Source organism: Molothrus ater, chromosome 13 (assembly GCF_012460135.2).
Source record: "Molothrus ater isolate BHLD 08-10-18 breed brown headed cowbird chromosome 13, BPBGC_Mater_1.1, whole genome shotgun sequence".
NCBI classification, from domain to species: Eukaryota; Metazoa; Chordata; class Aves; order Passeriformes; family Icteridae; genus Molothrus; species Molothrus ater.
Window position 1 is genome coordinate 7008337 of NC_050490.2, and position 20979 is coordinate 7029315.

At 40.9% G+C, this 20979-nt stretch overlaps 1 protein-coding gene across 10 annotated transcripts in view; it reads right to left on the bottom strand.

Moving 5' to 3' along the window:
- Window positions 1-1213: 1213 nt before the first annotated feature.
- TCF12 (transcription factor 12) overlaps window positions 1214-20979 on the bottom strand; it is a 162332-nt gene continuing 142566 nt past the window's right edge. For 4 of the 10 annotated variants that reach the window (XM_036389657.2, XM_036389658.1, XM_036389664.2 and 1 more), the window contains 8 exons: window positions 19065-19138; window positions 18070-18141; window positions 17126-17332; window positions 10280-10394; window positions 9305-9476; window positions 8094-8326; window positions 4861-5014; window positions 1214-3496 (listed from right to left, as the gene is read on the bottom strand). In XM_036389657.2, coding sequence (XP_036245550.1) covers window positions 4872-5014; window positions 8094-8326; window positions 9305-9476; window positions 10280-10394; window positions 17126-17332; window positions 18070-18141; window positions 19065-19138 — 1016 coding nt within the window. In that variant the 3' untranslated portion in view covers window positions 1214-3496; window positions 4861-4871. The remainder of the gene's footprint in view (window positions 3497-4860; window positions 5015-8093; window positions 8327-9304; window positions 9477-10279; window positions 10395-17125; window positions 17333-18069; window positions 18142-19064; window positions 19139-20979) is intronic. The other 6 variants (XM_036389663.2, XM_036389667.2, XM_036389661.2 and 3 more) reach the window with 4 other exon arrangements.

Here is a 20979-nt window from a genome sequence, read left to right on the forward strand (position 1 = left end):
AGTAGCCACAGACGAGGGGTATTAGTCTGCAGAAGGTATTGGTGTTCCAAACAAACAGCAAAGTTTACCACCCACTGCCTTGCTTGTCTTCTACACATGGTTCTGTTTTACTTTTGGTCTGCCACGATTTCCAGATGTTGGGGGAAAATGTTTAATTCTTGGGGAAATTTTAATTAATGAAGAATCCAGAATCTTTTTAGCAGCAACTACTCAGTAGCTGGAGGAAAAAAAGGTAAAGTCCATTTTAAGACCTTTCAATGCTTTAGATTTACAGGAGAGCTTTCCTAAAATATTCCAAATGCTAATTATAGAAGAACTGTATTTAACAAAGGTATCCCAACATGCATCTCTTCCAGACACACACACACATGAAAATCAAATGGGAAAAAAAAAAAAGATGAAGGACTTGTGATCAGAAAGTATTTGCAAACAGGACAGCGTGTGGTAAAAGATAAAGGCTGGATTTAGAATTGTTACTGGAGTAAAGTTCAAATTGGGAATATGTGCTGGGGAAGGCACGGGGCATCTGTGCCACTGCTGCTGCTAAAGCCATGCTAAAAGACACCTGGCATGGCTGGGCCCGAGCTCTCCTGTTTGGCCAGACCATCCCAGAGCTTTGTCTCTGTGTCTGTAACAAACACGAGCCTCACCTGCACTCTGGGTCCATGAGGTTACCTCGGACAGACTCTGGGGTCAGAACTGGTGCTGAGCAGAGCAGCTGTGCTGACCCCCACACCCACACATCAGCACTGCACACAGACAGAGGGGCTGCACCTTTCATGTGCCTGAGCCTTCCCCACAGTGCCACAAAACCTTCACAGCTCCATCCATCAGGTCAGAAGTAACTTGGCACTGAACTTCCCTGCACAAAGGGGCTCAGATCCAGGCAAATTCTCTTCAGGACAGGCAGAGACAGGAGTGAGCTGGACAAGGGGCTGCTCCTGGTTTGCTGTCTGTCTGTCTGTCTGTGCAATCCCCTCGCTGCTCTGCAGCAGCACCCACAGCTCAGGCACTGCTGCTCCTCAGGCACTGGGCACTTCTGGCCTGGCCTCACAGGGGCACCAGCGCTTCTTGTGCCTGTGACGTGCTCTGCTCCTTGAGGATGCGTCAGGCTTTGTTCTGATAATGGCAAAACAGAGTTCTGCTGCTGTTTTTCAAGGAACACATTGCCTATGAGGAGAGAGAAATTTAAAAAACTCACTGATTTACCATGTTAAAAAAAGATGGCACATTTATTGCTACATAAATGTTATATACATAGTGTTTTCTGTTACATTGACAGAAATTTTTTGAACTTCTTGCTGCTGGTTGGAAAGGTTTATCAGCAATACCTTGAAATTTGACACAGGGTACAAATCTGCAATAAACCAACAATGGAAACTGGAGAACAAGATGAGAAGCAATTCATCTCGGACAATTAGCTCTTACAATACTCCATAGGTACTACACGGTATGCTAGAACCCTACTATGGTCTTACAATGCTATTGTAAATTTCTGATATTAATGAACAGGTTATGGTAAATAACCCTACATTTTTACTACCTAATATAGTAAAATAAAGTAAGAAACTTTTTACTGAAAACTTTTTTTGATTTCAAAAATCTAGAAAGAGTAATATTTAGAATTCAAGAAATTTTCTTACAAGATTATTGTATAAAAGACTAGCTACAGTGAAAAATAAGCCAAATGTTTTTTTCTTTCTATTTTATGAAGGAAAGCTTCTGGGCATACTGCAAAGTCTAATATAGCCAAAAAGACAACAAGCTTAGAAGGAAAAAGGCCAGGCAGTGGCACGTGATCACTTTCACACGTCATAAGCAACAAATTCCGTTTAGCTGATAAACACTGAAATGAAGAACAAGGCCACAGATATAATCAGGTGTTATCTGATGATATATGCAAATTAAAGTAATAGAAATGAGTCCACTAATTCCACAAACTGTTTTGTTAGGAACCATCCAGAACATGAGCTTAAATTCATTAGTTTATTTTATCAATCCATCTTTTGTTCTTTCAAATTAAACGACTTCATAAAAATTATAGTTTTGTTCCTGTTTTGTGTGTGAACCAATTGCCAGTGATGAAAGATGCACTATATAAACAATAGCTCAGACAACCTTGGCTTAGGAAATTTCCTCCCATGGTCATTGCAGTGGAAGACAGTTTCCATGGAAGTTCAAAGGGATTTTAACCATTTCAACACATCTGTGACAAAGGAATACTTATGGACACTATTCTGGTGGAGAAACATTTAAAGGTTTAATGCTAATATGGCTTGGGATGGGGGTATTTGCATTTGATTCACACTATTTTTCTCCACTGACAAGCCATACAACATGACATGATAGTTAACGTGTACAGGAAGGAAAAACCGGTGACCATTGCTCTTGAGATTCCATTACGTAATAAGCCCACCTGGCTGGTGGTTATATCATCACACTACCTGCCACGGTGAATTCAGGATTTTACTATTCACCAAAGTTACAGCCTGAAAAAAATCTCCTTTGTATTTTAATGCATTTTGTGCTTACATACAGCTAACACTTTACATGTACTATATGTAGTACTTACTGCTCGGAAAACAAAGCAACTCTAACAAAGTAGATTCTCCCCACCCAATTTACACTTCACGTTACAAGCTTTACTATGAAGCCTAGAAGCCTAAAAAGGTTTTGTTTATAATTAGAAAAAAAAAACGTTTGAGGAAAGTCTGAGGGAAAATAAAAATCACTTTTTAAATCCAAGAAATGTTATGGTCACAGTATTGCTCCAGCCTGCAGCCTTCATGAAGCCTCTGAGTGGCTTGAGGCACAGAGCTCAGTATGGAAGGGGAACTGTGACCATAACTGTTCAGATTACCAGAGATCAAAAATAACATAAAAAAAGCTATACCAAGGAATAGTTTCCTATTGCATGGAAAACACTAGTCATATGGCAAAAGGAGAGGAAAGGACAACAAAAGACTTTTCCCTTCCTTTTTTAAGACACTAATAGGTATGCTGGGAATGCTACGGGTCGACGGTTGTCACTGCTTTGTTCTCTGAATGTGAACAGCTTTAGTAAATGCTGGCATTCAGCTGAAATTTTATCAGCTTTTAACATGTTAACTTTTCCCTTTATATGTAGACCTTTACAGTTCCATAACAATAAATAAAATTTGTAGTTACAATGCATTTGTCAATTCAGTTTAGGCACAAGGCAACTTCCACAATGAGTGGAGAGATCACAACAGTCTCTGATTGTGCAGAAGCGACACACTGCTTGCAACAGAATGATATGTTCAGAGTATCTCATGGGCTGAAATTCTGTCTGAAGATCTTGTATCTTCACTCCTGATGCAGGTGTTGACCAGTAGCTTTGATCATAAGATTGCATTTGGGTTTCTTGCTTCAAGTGTTTTCTCCTGTCAGGTTTGTGTCTTCATATAATGTTAGTTGTCTGTGTCCTTGTGAAGAAAGGTCACCTTCTGTGTATCCTACCAATAATTCTGGAATTCTAGAAAGAAGTTTAGGAGAAGAAAGAGGTTATTAGGAAAAGAATAATTAAAAAGCTTAGTATCAACACTAGAGACCTAATTTGAACTGGATTGGGTGGCATTTTCAGTCATTTAGGTGCAAAAGCAGGTCACATTGAGAGCCCCTGAAATCCCCTGTTCCAGAGATATCCGTCTTGAACGTGATATATTGAAGAGATTACTCTAAAGAACCTTCTGCTGGCCTCTCTGGATAAGGGAGAAAGAATGATCTGCACATCTCAGACCTTCAGTTTGTGTCTGACTTTGCTCTCCAAATCAAGCAGTGCCAAGCTCACTCCCTCCTGAAGGTAAATTGCCACGTTCCTGTACAGCCCTTTCTGTCAATGGTGCACTTCAGTCAACCCAGAAAGTTACTGCTATTAAAAAAGCAAAGACACCAAACTTTTAAAAGTGGATCTTTATATTTATATGGAAAGAACAGACTAAGTTGGCTGTAAATTAAAAAATATCTGACAATTCTAAAGTAGCCAATTACTCTTGTATGAAATAAAACAAATTAGAGAAATTCAAAGCATTAAGAATTAGAATATACACAACAACCAGAAACCTCCCAAACCATAAAATTCAGTAAAGTTCTGGATTAAAACAAGGCCACTGAACCCAGTTTTTTATTCTTTTTGAAAGTGGCAACAGGTCTACTGGAATACTCTTTTTTTTCCCTTTTAAAATCAAGGTTTCCCAACTATTTAGAAAACCAACCAACAACAAGAATAAACCCAAAAGACTTATATTCCTGTGGGGCCTCCCCATGAGTGTGTTTCAATGAGATGTTACATACTACTGGGCTACCCTGCAAAGCTGCAAACACTACTTTCAAATTTTAACTATCTTTACCAATATAGATTGTGACTTAAGACAGTTCCCAGTCTCTGCTGGGCAAATGAGAGGAGTTAGAATGACTGGCCTTAAGCCAGAGAGCAAATCTCTCTGGGATGAGGAGTCCCTGAGACTGTATCAGCACTGGGAAACAATATGAGGATTTTTAAATCAACTAATGTGATATTCAGACCATTTAAAGATGTATAATTCATCTCTAATAAGCTTGGCTTATCTAGCAAGCTGTTCACTGTTCCTCTGATGTCATGCCAAGAAGGCCACCTGAGCCAAGAGATGTAGCCATTGGCAACAAGGCAAGAAAATAGAGACTGACGACAATTTCTTGGGGTTTTATTATAAACCCAAACAAATCTGCAGCCTTCTGCTTCTGCTGAGAGACGTGAAAGCACAGATGAGTTCGGTGCTGCTGGCAGCTCAGGAACTGAACCCCCATCTGCAGGTGTCCCCAGTACGGCCAGCACAAAGCAGCAGAGCTGTCCCCACGTACCTGGCTGGTGTTCACATATGACCCATAGGGTTGGTAGTTTCACTCAGGCCAGGGTGGCTTCCTGGGTGTGCTGTTGGCGGCTCTGCCGATACGGCAGAAACTTTTTCTTCTTCCCTTCTCTTAAGGCAGGCTGCTTTAGGGTTTAGGTTTCGTTCTGTAACACAAGAATCAGAGTTCTTAATCTCCCATCCACTGACACCATGGGCAATATCGATACGAGAACCCTGGAGCAAAAATAGCTCTGCAGCTTCCCCCTTCAGCTGCTGACACCCCCTGCTCACCCACAGGTGTCCAAAGCTGCAGACAATCACTACGGAAAGTCCTGCCAGACAGCTCCTGAACTGGTATTTAAAAAACCCAAAGAGACAAAAAGCCAAGCCCAAACCCTTTCAGCAGCCCACATACGCCTTCAGAAACTTTTAAAAAGCACCTCCTTTATCAGCATTAGACACTTAAGTGCTAAATGAGAACTGTCTGTAATTTACAATATAATAAAATTGAATGCATCCATTTTGTTGGTAGGCTGAATTCTTACCAACCTTGCTGACATCACACTGGTTTTAGTAATGTTGCTGCTTCTTCCTTCCCAGTATGAGCCAGCTGTTAGGGCAGGGGAGGCAGCACACCCTGAATGGACAGTTCCCATCAGCCTCAATCACCTTGTGCCCATCTTGGTTCAATCAAAAGACTGTGATGACACTCACATATGGCAGGAGCATTATTTTTTTTCCAAACCCTATTTCCTCTCACATTAAAGCCAATACTTTATAATAACCAGCTGTGGACCAGCTATCAAGGTATTTTCATCGGTGTGTTTCCACTTCCCCACTTAGCTTCAATAGATGTAGATTTGGATCTCATTTCCAAATAATGACAGTTTCTAAAAGTCAACTGCTTCTGTTCTTCAAAATGGCTTTTCATGAATCAAATACAGAAGATGTCAATCACAGGGGTCCAAAAGACACACAAAAAACATGTAATATATTCCACTGTGGAATTTAATCAACATTTTAAGGTATTTTCTAGCTGTCAGTACATTCTGTTTTGCAGTTGGAGATGGCAGATACAATTATAACTGCAAGAAGTCTGCCAAAACTAAACAGACAGCACAAGCCCTTTTCTTGCACTGCACAGGCACCCCTCTAGTAACTGCAGTTTAGTGACCCCTGTGCATTTTAGCTCATCTGACAGAGACTATTTTGGATGGACTTGATAGTTCTGCTGTCACCAAAGTCATTATCAGCAGCCTCCTACTACATTTCCTTAAGGATGAGCACTCCTAAAGAGTCTACCGGAAAAAAACCCCAAACTGCTAACTTTCCTTAATCACAGTTTTCTTTGTCTAAATGTGGCTTGCCTTGAAGTTTTAAAGATTTAATTACGTGGAAACTTTGAAAGGAAGTTAATTTACAGTGATTTAGGAAATAGAGATAAAAACCCCTGGCCTCCACTGAAAGCTTAAATCTGAAATGGTTCATTTTGAATAGCACCAATCACAAAATGAGAAGCTTCTTTAGCAGCGGAGAGAGGAAATTGTTTATGCAATTACACAAAGCACTGTGCAAGCTCCTGTGGGTGTCACACAAAGCTCTGGTCAGTCACCCACAGGAACAGGTGCAGAGGGGGACGGGAAAACAAACGGGAGCCAGGGCCTCTCTCTGGGAGCACAGGGAACGGGAGGAAGGGAAGTTCTCCATTTACACTGCCTGGACAGTGGGGCCAGCTGAGCTGTTAGCACTGAAGTTTTCTACCACTGACACCAGAGTTGGAAGTCCTCTGACAGAGGCAGAATGATTTTATTAACATGAAGCTTCCTGTGAATTCCAGAATCTGTGAGAGCAGGGAGATGCTTTTTAAACACCAAACCCCATGCCTGATTAATGTCCCTCTGACTTCATAATGCTCAACCTTATCTTCTAGACCATGGCAACCATTTTCAGACCAAAACAGTGCCTGAGACCTAACACTCAGAGATGCTAAAATGGGTTGTACAATGGCCCCAGCTGCTGTCTCATCTGCAGTTGCTCTGTGCCTTGGAAGAGCTCTGGCTGGAGACAGTGTTCCTTTACTGACAACTGGATCAGTAAAAGTGCCTGAAAACACAGCATCTCATCCTTACTGCATGAAGTACATAAGTTTGTGTTAAGTTAGTTATTTAGCCTCTTTCAATAAACTTCTAAGTTTTGCTTGGATCTTCTGTGCAAAATGCAAGTAACAAATGAGAAAAAGGAAGTAAAAATGAGATTTGCAAAAATAAAACACACTATCACTCGGTGACATCAGTTATACAAAGATGTAGTGCATTGAGCAAATACAAGCACTGACATTCCACATCTCAGACTTTTCCCTTGACACACTTCCATCAGTGAGACGCCAAGGAAGATGGCTGCTGACGAGTCCCAAACAGCAAAACACGAGGAGACTCATTTGGGAGGTGCCACCTCCACAGAACGAGACTATTTCTGTTGGAAGGGACTCCCAGCCACCAACCAGTCCAACTCAGGGCTGACCAAAAGTTAGAGCAAGGTGCCCCAAAACTTCAACATTTCTTTGGCAAAAATAAACATGGAGATTTAAAGTCAACTGTGGCTTCACCAACTCACGAGAACAGAATAAATGAAGAACCAAATGTAATCCCTAGAACCATCTCTCCTTACGAGAATGAATGGCAAAAAGTAGCTTTCCTTCTGCACCTACAGCAAGCCTATTGTTTCTTTCTTGGAAAAATTTGAAGGAATCAGAGAAAGAAGATTCATGCAAACCAAGCTCTGATTCAATTAGAGTACAAGCCTCCTCCCTTCCCCAGTACATCTTTAATGCAAAATCTTATGAAAACACAAACAAACACACTGCATTTTAATATTTCAATTATGCAGAGTTCAGCCTAAAACAGATCTCCTATTGTTGCTTAATCTTTTCTACTACAAAACAAGTGCTTGTTACAATTTAAAGCAAGATGCATCACTATTTGAATAAAAGAATTTACCTTGAAAACTTAGTGATGACTGCTTGAAGAGGAAAATGAAAGGTCAAATTATAAACCTTACACTCACTCTGTTCCCTCTTTTTTTAAAAAATGTGATTCTTTGCTTTTTCTAAAGAACTTCAGCATCATTACAGAACAGCAAACACCCTTTCAGTAGCTCATGCATTTGGCTGAGCAGGTTTCAAGAGCCCCACACTGCTCCATGGGTGAAGCTGCCACAGGGCTGGCCCAGCCCGAAGCCACTGACCTCTGACTTGCTGCTCCAGGCTGAGGATCACTGCCACGGCCTGGTGGAGGATCAGCAGCTTGGTCTGCGGCTTCTCGCTCTTCAGGTGCAGCTGGCACATGCGGCCCAGCTCCTTGAAGGCCTCGTTGATGTCGCGCACGCGCAGACGCTCCCGGGCGTTGTTCGCCATCCTCCGCTCCTTCTCCCGCTCTATTTTCTGCTCGGGGTTCAAATCCTCATCTTCGTTAGTACTGCTGCAAGAAAGGAAACGTAACAGGGTATTGAAATAACACTGGTGTTCCAAACAAATGATCCTGGTGCCGACTCCAAAGAGATGAAGAATAAAATAATTTCCAATAAAGTTTTTGCTATTTTCCAATGCATCAGCTTATATAGAAACATACTCAAGGAATTTTCTATTTCATGTGCTTATTTAAGAGTTTTACTTTTGGTAAAGACCACACTGGAAAATTCTAGAACTATTTTTTCTTCTACTACTCGGTGTAGAGATAAACAGTTATATTTAGAATTCCTGAACTGCCTCAAATGATATCAAGTTGCCCAGTCTTTTTTAATATAGGTTCATCCAATTTAGTCTAAAACTGTGCAAAACCTCTGTTCTACTAAAACTGACACACTAAATGCCATTGATCATGTCTTAATACAGATTATGCTGCCTATGGTTGCAAAATTCTGATTGTTTACTGTTACCTCAAATTTCATTGCTTGTATCAGGCCTATCAGGCAGATCCAGAAGCATTTCCCCAGTATCAGCTCCAGTTTTGTGTCTGTGGCTTGCGAGGGGAAGAAGAGTTTCAAGACAATATTTAGCCACAGTGTTTGGCCTCAGGCTCCAGGTCAGGAGCTGGAGCTCTCCACTGCCACAGACTCACATCCAGAAGGGCAGCCCTGGCCCAGGTACAAAGTATCAGTAATTTCTGACATTGTCCCATCCTCTGTGCTAGGCAGGGCCCTCAGTCTTTTGCTGCTTACAGGTACAGGCAGACATTAGGCATGGCACTAGCGTAAGGGACAGATGATTTTCCCAGCACATCCTCCACCTTGTATTTAAATATATACACATACTATACACTTTTTCTCCCTTTCAGCTGCCTATTGGTGTATGCAGTGCAGTAACACAAAAGCCTTGCAATAAATGTATCAAATGTAAGGACAATGTGCTACTTAGCATTATCAAAGCACAGATTCTCCACGTTATGTCAGCAACACACCTTGTTCTTCCTCTGGAGGAGACCTTGATATCCTTCTGGGAGGACTCATCATCTGATTTCATGTCATCTGATGAGGGAGGTTCATGGATATTTTCATCCTTCTCCTTATGTTCAGACTTGATTTCTGTTGGACCTATAGCCACAGACTGGCTCTGTAAGCCACCCGACAGGGCTGCAAGCAAGCAAAGAGCAGAGTGAGTGTTACAGCACTGAAACTCTGCCCAGGACCTCAGCAGAGAATGGCACTGAGGGGCCAGGGCTGAGACAACAGGAAGAACTAACAGAAACAAGAAATCCTGCTAACACTGCTGCACTTGGACATGTGTCATGGGTTATAAAGCAATCACAGCTCACAGAGCAGCTTGATTGGTAGCAGCTTAGTCTAAGGAAAACACTGTTTGAGACAAAAGGACATTGAGTGAAGTAAGGAAATCTGCACCTGATGTCTGGGCTGCAAACTGAAGGGCAAAGCTGCACTGACATCAAGGCTTGGGTTTAGGCTGAATGTGCAACACCCCTAAATGGTGCTAGCATGCCAATAAAAGGAGCTGACTTCTGTTCTCTGCAGTTTACTTCTTCAGCTAAAAATGGAAGGAACTGTAAACACGGGTGTGGAATGACCTCCTTCCCTTGGCTGTGCTGAACTCTGCTCTCAGCCCACTCCACAGCTCTCCGGGCAAATGGGAAACTGGGAAATGGCTGCAGCTCTGCAAGTGCATCATGGCCCCTTAAGCTGGAGGAACGTGGCTGTAATGCAGCCTTCTCTTAAATGATACTGGGATAATTGAGGGATGCCCTCAAAATTGTTGCAGGAATCCCTAACAGTGGCAGTATATCAGACCTGTTATTAATTTTTATTTTTCAACATTATCTATGCCCCTATCCCTTGCACTGATGACATTATACCAAGATCTACAGCCTCACTGGCTCTGAACTACTGCAGACCCTGTCCAGCATTTAAGCCTGGAAAGTTACCTCTGTAGCTGTCTTGTGTTTTATGATTTAGTTCTGTGCTCTGAGCAGAAACTGTACTGGGAAGAACTGAATGGTTGCTGTTGAGGCTGACACCTTCTTCCCGGTGAGTCCCAACCTAAAGCAAGGCAAAGCAAAGATTTCACATTAAAGATGTGATTCAAAGAAATAGTCCAAAACCAGAAGTTTAAAACTCTGGAAGTATTTGCTGGATTAGTTTAAATTCTTGCTGAAAAAAGTTTAAATTCTTGCTGAATAAAGGAAATATTTAGTTGATAGATGCTGTTACACTGAAAAACTTGATTAGACCTTACCGTGTCTCAAGCAGTGACCAACCCTATTTGGAATAAAATAATCCAGGTATCTAACTATTATTACCACCTATTTTTCATCTATTCCTTCATAATACATCATGATTTAATTTCTGAGCAGCAAGCATTAAGATGAAGAGTCTTGAAAAATTCTAATTTTGCATAAACTTGAATGAATGATACTTATGTGAGACAGCTTTGAGTGTGCATACCTAACTTGAAGAGGCAACTTGTTAAAAAACTGCTGCTCAATACAGAATACTGTCATCAACTTCTATTAAAAATATATTTGGTAGAGAAAAAGGGATAAAGATACACTGCCTGTATTTAAATAATTTCCATTTAAAGCTTTTGATTTCTAAAGGCACAAAAGTTCTTAAACACTTATAGTATAACCAACATAATACAATTAAACAGTTAAAAATGAACAAAGACGAGGGATTCTACTATTATTTGTATAGTTACAAAAACTGGCTACAGATGAAGCTTTTTATTGGAACAGTAGCAAACATGTCAACTAGAAGATTAAGCCTTTAATTAAATAGGTTTATTGCCTGGAGTTACACATGAGAACCACTGTTTTTCAATAAATCCTTCAATCCTAGTAAACTGCTGAGCTTTGAATCCCTCTTGAGTAATTAATGCAGCTTTTACCTTTCATGTCTTAGTATGGGTTTTACCCAGAGAGAGATAAATACCCTTATGCAAGTTTATCCTTTGTTTAATATACACTTGTTCCTGTAAGCTAATGCATAGGAACAAAAAAAGAAAGGGGGAACCCCCCCTCCCCAACAACCCACAACTAATATCAGGTCATTCCGGGCTGCTATTTGTATCCATTGTTCTGCAGAAAATCTCCTCTTGTATACTGTGGAATATCTGTTGCTATTTCAAGTATATTTTATCTTCCTCTGCGTGTAATAGGCTGTGTTTGTGAGAAGTTCTACTCTGGATCGTCAGCCCTGCAAGCTCCTGCAAGAGTCATGAACTCGCTGGGAGGAAGGAGCTGAGCCTGGGGCTTTCACCCTCAGAGACAACAATCTTTACAACTGGAACATGAAGCTCACTCTCACTCAGAACTTTTCAAAACTGAGTTTTTTCCTAATTCTGCCTTGCAGGTTATGTGTTTAATTTTCTCCTTCTGGTCATGCTTAGTCCTAACACTTGAGGGTGCTTTTATTTAAGCTACAGACTATTAATTGTTTCAGGGCCAGGTTTGTTCCAAAATCTACTTCTTAAAAAAGGCAAAAATTTCTTAAAGCTGTGTACAAACACAGCAGCTGTCAGAACCCTGGCAGAACTTTCAAATCTAGAGCTAATCTAAAGGCAAGAGATTAGCAAATCAGTTCTGATAAAGGCAGAGAATAGATAAGAAATAAAACCTGAATTCAAGTCCAAGTCCAAACCTTTGAAACCAAGATGTACAAATTAAAAGCATACAATTTAGATTAACAGGATTTACACAGAAATCTTAAGAGCTAAAATGCTACCAAACTGACCATAACAGTGATTTTTATCTGTGATCTGTGATATACCAGAAAATCCAATCTGGCAAACAAAAAACCCCAAACGACATGACTTGCTCAAAGTCACTGCATCCCATGCGCAGGCCAAAAGCTCTGTTTGCTACAGTTACAACTGATCGGTGGCTACTTCAAGCTAACCAAGATTCAAGTATCTTAAACACCGAGCTCGAAAATTTGGTTTTCTTTCCTTTCCCTGGACTCGCACTGCATAGAGAAAGGGCTCTCCCATCTGCATTTCAATGGAGCACAACCTCGGGCTTCCTTTAAGTCTTCTGAAAGGCGTCCGGGGCCATCAGCTCCGCGGCGCTCGAACAAACGAGCTCTCGACGTGTTTTATCGCTATTATTTATTTGTAAGCGATTCCCAGTCAGGCGCTTTCCTAGCGCCAAGGGCCAGCTCCGGGGGCAGGAGCCGCCGGCGGGTGCCGCGGTGCGGGAACCGCGGCGCTGCGGCGGCTCCCGAGCGCTCCCCATTTCCATACAGCTGCCCCGGCCGGCAGCGCGGGCTGTGCGGGGCACCGGCCCTCGGAGCGCCGGCCCGCGGCACTCGCGGCAGCTCATCCCCAGAGCAAACTCACTCGGAGCGAATCCATTCTCTCCGGCGCTAATCCAGCCTTGTTTCCACCGTCTCTCCTCCCTAGCAAAGCTCGAAGCTTCCCAGGCACACAAAATGGGAGACAAACGGAAGGCCGGGCTCTGCCACACCACAGGGAGAGAACACACAGAAAGCGGGAGCACAGCGGTGAGGATCGACCGGCACGGGATGTGCTGTGAGCAGTGACCAGGGCAAACAGCACTCGGGATGTGCTGTGAGCAGTGACCAGGGCAGGCACACCACGCTCGGGATGTGCTGTGAGCAGTGACCAGGGCAGGCACACCACGCTCGGGATGTGCTGTGAGCAGTGACCAGGGCAGGCACACCACGCTCGGGATGTGCTGTGAGCAGTGACCAGGGCAAACCCCGCACTCGGGATGTGCTGTGAGCAGTGACCAGGGCAAACCCCGCACTCGGGATGTGCTGTGAGCAGTGACCAGGGCAGGCACACCACGCTCGGGATGTGCTGTGAGCAGTGACCAGGGCAAACCCCGCACTCGGGATGTGCTGTGAGCAGTGACCAGGGCAAACCCCGCACTCGGGATGTGCTGTGAGCAGTGACCAGGGCAGGCACACCACGCTCGGGATGTGCTGTGAGCAGTGACCAGGGCAGGCACACCACGCTCGGGATGTGCTGTGCAGGCACCCTCTCTCGGTACCAACACGCTCCCATCACTGCCCTTTGCCTGCTTCCTCCACACAATGTCAACCCATCCAGTACAATCACAAAAAACTTACCCCTCAGTAACCCCAGGTTGAGAAAAACAATAGTCCTGTTACAAGACTGTATGTTGTTGTAATTTACCAGGTCAACTGTACTCATTTTTATGCATTTTAAGACTTGTACACACTGCAGCCCAACTGACAGTTGCAAACTAAAACTCCAAACCTGAGGGCAGAACATATTTCGGTTGATTTAAGTGGTAACATTTGGGATCTGAAACCAGAAAACCAGTTAAGTATTTTAGGCAACTAAATAAAAACTAGACAAATCATGGGCAGTGATGACACACAACTGCATGTAGGAGAACCGAGAGTGACACGTGGGGAAAGGACATCTCTGTCCTGTTAATACTGGTTCTGCATCTCACACTTTAGTCTGATTATTCATTTTTATTTTAGCATGGAAAGCTTTTGAGAACTGGAAAACAAAAATACCACTCTTGGTCTGAGTCTTTGAACTTTTCAAGCCCTACTAGCCGGTCAGTTTGGCTATGGTCATTAAAACCATTTTAGGCAAGGTGTGCATAATTAAGGCAATGAAAAGGGCTTTGTAATCAAGAATTTTACACTTCAGACAGCTCAGAGTTGTTCAGTGGGAGCACAATCTCTACAGGGAAACAGCAACTCTGGAAGGGTTTGAGCAAGAGCAGAGGTTGGTGTTGGCAAAGCTGCTTAACTGACCTTTCATGCTTCTACTGCAGCAGGCACAGGGCACAAGAGGGAGATCACCAATTTTCTTAGATTCCTGTTATACCTGAAAAAACCCTCTGACTTAAAGATTGAGTTTCATCCTTAACTGAGTTTCCAGGCCTTTTATTTATTTATTTTTAATCAGTTCAGGCTGTTCTTTTTCCATTGTATTACAACGACAAATAAAAAGCAGCTTGAATAAGAACAAAAAGTATTACTTCTTAACTTTTCAATAATACATGAAATAAAATACAAATCAACTTCAAAGGCCAGTTAGCAAATATTTGATGAGTTTGAGATATTAAAAATCTATTTGAATAAGTCTAATGGCCAGCCCAGCTAAAAAGAAAACAAGACCATTCAGAGCAAGCAGGAAATGAAGTCAACTAGAGTTGTAAAATAAATCTGGCTCAAAAATTAAGCAAATGTTAAAATAAAACCATGCCTGGTTACACTAATTACATAAAAAGGAGTTAAATTACTCATTTCCTAGCTCCTTCTGCCAAGATCATCATCTTCAAGGGAAATTAAATTTATTTTTTTTCCTACTTTTTTTTTAAGAGCAAAAATGTTTTGTGCAAAGATCCCACTCTCCTTCAACAAGGAAGTTTCATTTAGTGCTGAATTCCAACGAACATTTCTTGACCCTATGTCAAACAAAACTTCAAAAATAGGTAATCACCATTATCAATGTTGACATTTCTCACTATGTTAGCCCAATACTCATTATTTTCTTAAAATTTACTGGATGTCATCTCAAGTAAAGCAGTATTTAAATCCGGAATGAAGGCTGGATCTTACAGTTCAGGTCGCGTGTCAAATCCTCTGCTCTCCTACTCACTATTTAAAAACAACACCAACCTCACAGTAAATAAGAGTTTGAAATGAACTGGTTATTGAAGAAGAAATCCCCCTGATACTTGGGGAGCATTACTGCGATGCAGTCATCACCAGTGAAGCCCTCAGTCTGCAGCACAGCCAGATGTGGCAGCCCTGCTCTGTACCTATTTCAGGACTCCATGCTCAGCCACGCTGAGCTCCTGCAATTGCCAATGATGTCAAAGGGCACTCTTTGGGGACTGGGCAAGACCACAACTGCATGCCTTCTGTTGGAGCCAATTATTCTGATGTAACAAAATTAAGGTTAATCCAAGACATTCTTTAGCTGACTCACTTTACAAGGCAAAACTGATCTGCAAGCTTGTTTTACCAAGTGAGGATGAAATGTACAGGCAAATGTTTTTTTTGTTTTCTTAATTTAAATTTATTTCTAACAGACAAGCTTCTGTCAGTCAAATAATTAGATGATAAATTAGGTCTGTATTACATTTAAATTGCACAACTACATTAAACTAGAGAAGATCAAGGAACTTCTGTCCATTTTGGAGAGTCATTTTCCACTGTCTCTTATCTTAATAAAAACTGAGTTGATAAAATATTTATCATAACTGATTTAAAAGAGAAACTGATTTAAAAGAGAAACAGATTTTTAGGTACAATTTGGCACTATCTGGATATATTTGACTGTGTCTGGCTTAGCAGTATCAGAAGGTTCCTCAAGTGACAGAAAAAAATTGTCAGTCACTGCAGTTTCAGTCACTCACTTTACACCACATCAAGAGCAGAGGGGGAAAAAGTTTTCTTTTGTAGGACTAAATCAGTCTACCCTAGAACATGGTAGAACTTTAACAACATTCTTTAAATATTAAATCTCTGTAGGTACTGTGAAAAAATTCAAAAGTAGTTATGCATCACTTCTTTCATTACTAAAAGTAACTGTGAACTTGTATAGAAAGCTGAAGTTGGATGTGCATTTGGAAAGTACCCCCTCCCCAAAGCCCCCAAACCCACGCAGCTTATAGAAAGCAAGCAGTTCTTTTTGATGTTTACTGCAGTGGTCCTGAAATTAATATAAATGGATGTGTGACGTGCGAATGGGAGAGCCTGGAACTAATTCTGTTTTATAGAATACAAACCCTTCAGCAATTGGGGTACCTAATTATTTTGATGATAGGTGAAATTTTGCCTTGATCACACAGTACCCAGCTGTGAATCTGTTTTATAACAGAAAATTTCACAGCATGTAACTGGTCTTTAAAATTACGCTGTAAACATGCAAACACATGGCACCACTAAAACAAGCATGTTTTTAAAAGCTCTTTTTCCTTGAAGCATTTTTGAGAAGGGTGGAATGAAAAGGAAGAAAAAGGGAAGTGAGCAATGCTACAAATAGATTTGTTTACTGTGTAATGCTTTTAGCATATTTCTGATCTATAAAAAGCTCGACTACATTTTTTCGGAACAGTTCACATTTTTAAAAAAACAAAAAGAGATGGATTGAATTATTTCACCCTTCTTGGGGATTAATCTGAAAGTAGTTTCCTTTTCATTGTTACTTACACTACAGCTGTGCTCAAACTCCTTTTAGTTCAGAAAAAAAGTTTAAATTTTGAGCCTGCGCACACTATGGTTCCACATTCCAACAGCTTCCTCCCAGTCCTCTGCCAGCATCTGCTATTGAAGACTAGTTCCAATTTACAATAAACAGCTTTTCCAGACCAGAACACTTGAATTTCAGTCCTTCTCGACTGCTTTTCCCATTCAATCTCCCTATTCACTATTTCAAGGAGAAAATGGTTCTGCCAATTATTACACATCTGGAAAAAATGCATGTATAAGCTGAAACGCTCTCAGCAGAAAGTTTCAGCTTTCTGCATATGGTCACAGCAGGATTTTATGGGCCACTGACCAGGCCAAAGTCTAAGTTTTCCTATCTTTTTCCTCCCCCTCATTTCTGCCCACCCCCACTCCCAACATTCTAATTGGAAACCCATAGCAGGTGCAAGCTGTCTGCCATCTTGTCCTCCACAAGAATCTCAAGTGGTTTCTTCCTGATAAATATGAGTCTTCCAGCCCAGCTCTGCCTCTGCAGGCTCTACAATAGTTTCAATGCATTAGCTGGAGTTGCTTTGCATAAACATACACATATTTTATAACATCATTACCATGGATGCTTGTCTGCTGGCTGTTACAAGGCTGGATGCTCCATAGTTTGAGTTCAGGCTTCCAATTGGCCCATTGTGGGATGGTCCCAACAAACTATGGATATCTCCATGGGCAGCTGACAGGCTGGTGGAAGGCCCCACGGCGTGGTTCCGCAGCACGTGGATGGCATCGTCCAGTCTGTCCAAGCGATCCTCCATCCGGGACTGCTGCAAGAGGGACAGGCACAGCCATTACTGAATAAATCCCGAGGCTCTCCCACCACAACAGAGTCTAGCTTGGAGGTATTAAAGATAGAAGATGAAATGTGGTATCAAAATAGTATCAAAAGACTTTGAGAACACCTACCAGCACTACAAACAAACAGGAAAAAGAAAATATTATCTGGAGATTTTGTTCAAGATAGCATTCATTCCACAAATAGGTGGCAGCTTTGAAAGTGAAGCTTATTATAAGGTTAATGTTACTCAGCTGCTATTATACTGCATGAAAAGAAAAAAAGGAATTGCTACAAAATAAGCTAATGCAGGACAAGAAAGAATGATCATAAAATCAGCCTCACCATGCTGGAAACAATTAAGAGAGGCAGTGGTTTTTTGAGAATCTGCATTACAAAAGAAAAAACTGGACGAAACTTCAAGTTATCATTTTTTAAAATAGACCTTCAAACAGATTAGGTATTTCAGAAATAAAAGTCAGTTGTGTTACTGTCGAAGTCTGCCTTAAAATTACTTTCTTTTAATTACTTTCTTTTATTAAAAGGAATACCAAAAAAAAAAAACCCGAAGCAAAACCAATTCTGACATTGCAGCTCTAGAAACTGAAATAGCAGGATGTTGGAGTCAAAAGATGGGTCACACACTACACTATTTTAAGTTTTTAACGGGGAATCCGAAGGAAGCGTTAATTGAAACACAAAAAGGCACCATCTAAAGTGAAATAGTACCTCACAGACATCCTTTAAGAAGGACATTGCATCTTGCAAATGCTCGTGAAGTTGCTGTTCAACTCGATTTTTCTGGCAAAGTCAAGACAGAACAGGAAGCAAAGCACAGGTTAAGATTAATTCAAAAAAGAGGTGAGGAAACAGCTGATGTGCATGTCAGCAATACATTGTTAGTTAAGTTAATGCAACAGAGATCTGATTATATTAAGATAAGAAAAGGCTAATATTTAACACTGCAGTTATGTTAGGAGTCTAAGATGTACATAACCATTATATTTAATTGCAAAAATATTGAAGAAAAGAAATCTGATTTAACTTATAATTTCTTCTTGTTAGACAGAAAAAAATAGAAATTACATCTGTGGAAACTAGAAATATTAAGCAACTAATCAAAACCTTCCCTCAAATTTTCCCTGTTTCCTTCTCAATATTGTATCGGAAATGTAAGAAGGAAGTCAGTAAGTGAAATCCTCTGCTGAATCCTCAAAAGAGAAAATTTACAATGCTGTAGATTACTGCCTGTGTGTTTTTCTGTAACATGTTTAATTAATAAATGAACATTCCTGACAACAAATAATAATTACAAATAAAATGTATTAATACTTTAATAACAGTGTAATGCAAACAAGCCCTAGAGACAGCCATTTGAGGGAGAGGGGGGAAGGACAAGTAAATGCGGAGGCATGAAGTCTTTATCTTTCTCCAGACTGAACTTTAGATAAGAATTAGCTATGGATTTGTGAAAAGGTACCAGAATCTCATAACAGCGCTTTAGCACCAGCTGTCCTCAGCACAGAAGCCTGATGCCCAAGGAACAGATGGTGAAAGACACACCCTGCACGTCTTATATTGTTCAACTGAACAGGCCATTTGTTAGCAAAGAATTCATTTGTAATGCTATCCTACTGTTTCCTTTAATGATATGCAGGATTTATACAAAACCAAGCCTTCAACTCCTAAGTAAAAAGTACTATGTTGCTTTCACCAATTCTTACCAAGGAGTGTAGAGAGTTTTCATAGCTGGGAGATGAGGGGGCTTGTCCTCCACTCCTCGACCACTGACTGGCACCTGTCAAAATTGTCTAGGTTAGTGCACAGATTTACACAGCAGAAGTGGGAAGCAGAGACTGTATTTCTCAACATAATTAAACCCAACATATTCTGCATAAAGGTAAGCTAACATATGGGTATACAAAGGAGGACAAATTCCTTCATTCTGCCTTAGTGAGGGATAATTTTCATATCCTGGCATCTGCAGGGTTAGATCGCTGTCAGTGACAAAAGCGGGGGACATCGTCTGAGTACTTCAACATTAAAAAGTGGACTAAGTACAAACACACCATATTTGAAATACCTGTCTCTGCCTGTGTCACCAAAAAAGACCTGCTGAATTCTTCTTCAGATTCTGTTCAGTATATGAAGGTGCATTTTTTATATTGTTAAAATACACAACAAAAATATTTAAAGTCATCAAATAGGCACCAAGTTAAGGAGAACTGGAGAACCATTTTTATAACACCTCTCTACTAAACACAAAAACTTAAAACTGGATCTAAAAGCTTTATCTAGTCAAGTTGTATACCACACCATTTTAGATTTAGAAGAGTAAAAATATATCTAAGTCATTCCCATTTGGTATTTCAGATACACTTAAGGTAAATCACAGCAGAAGAATCATTGATTGTGCAACAAATTGACAAATTAATATTACCTATATACTTCAAATTCAAAAACATAGCCATTTTAATCTGACATAAATATACCTAATTATCATGTAAATTTTTAAAATAATTAGATGTGAAATGCAATAACTAATAAAGCAGTACTTTTAACACAAAGCCTGAAGTAGTACAACATGCATTTTTCTCACCAACTTATAATGCATCTTTTATAAAGATACTACATGAAATTCTATGGCCATTAGAGACAGCTTCCTTTCAGCCATACAAATGTAATAATAAAGCAATTACATTAATAAATTATGGATATACAATCCAACGCAGCTCATTAAAGGAAGAGCCTGTGGGCTTGTTCTTTCAATAACAGCCAGAGCTGTGCGTCTGGAAAACTGGGAAAAGGTTTAATAACATTACAGTTCCTTTGTTCAGAGAGCTGCAAGTAGTTACCTTTTAAAGACAAGGTTTTATTTAACAAAAAGAGTACAGCTTGCACAGCTATTAAAATACCTAAATATTTCCTTTCTAATTAAAAAATAATAAAAATCTCCTATTTCATGCAAGTCCAGAGCTGCCATAATTGTGCTGGAATTCTCTTTTAAAATACAAAGAATTCAGTGAGTAAGTTTATAATTACCAACTTTCACTTCACACAGCTACTCTGGGTCTGGACTTGTAGTCTCCGTCTGCATTGCTCTCATTCCTGAACTTGGGAATAATGCTTGGAGTCCCACTTATTTTTGCATAGCCATTAATGAAAAAACTATGGAGCATTTTGGTTCAGCATAATGTTCAAATTTTTCCTTGCTCAGAACTCCATTTTTCGAGACAGGACTGTGGTCAGGAGCACTGCTGCTATCAGAACTCAGAGTAGCACTCCCTGCAGCACAGCAGCAGCTCAGGATTAAGCAGGAAGGTGGCCAGGTGAGCAGCAAGCAGACTGGAAAAGCCTGTGCACCTCTTCTGTTTGTTTGGGGGCTTTAACTGAAGAAAGTCCTATTTCTGTAGTGTAAGCACAGAACAAAACTGTGAGTGGCTCATCTCATGAAGGAGACAAAAAGAAAAGAAGGGAGGGAACAACCAACCCAACTGTGACCTGCAGCTTTCAGTGACACCTCGGCACCGCCGGGGCTCCTCCCGAGCGGTGGCACTCTGCCTCCATGGCTGCACGTTGCCAGATGGCACCGATTTCCTGCTTGCCTCATTCCACTCCCCCTCCTAGAAGTTTGTGCAT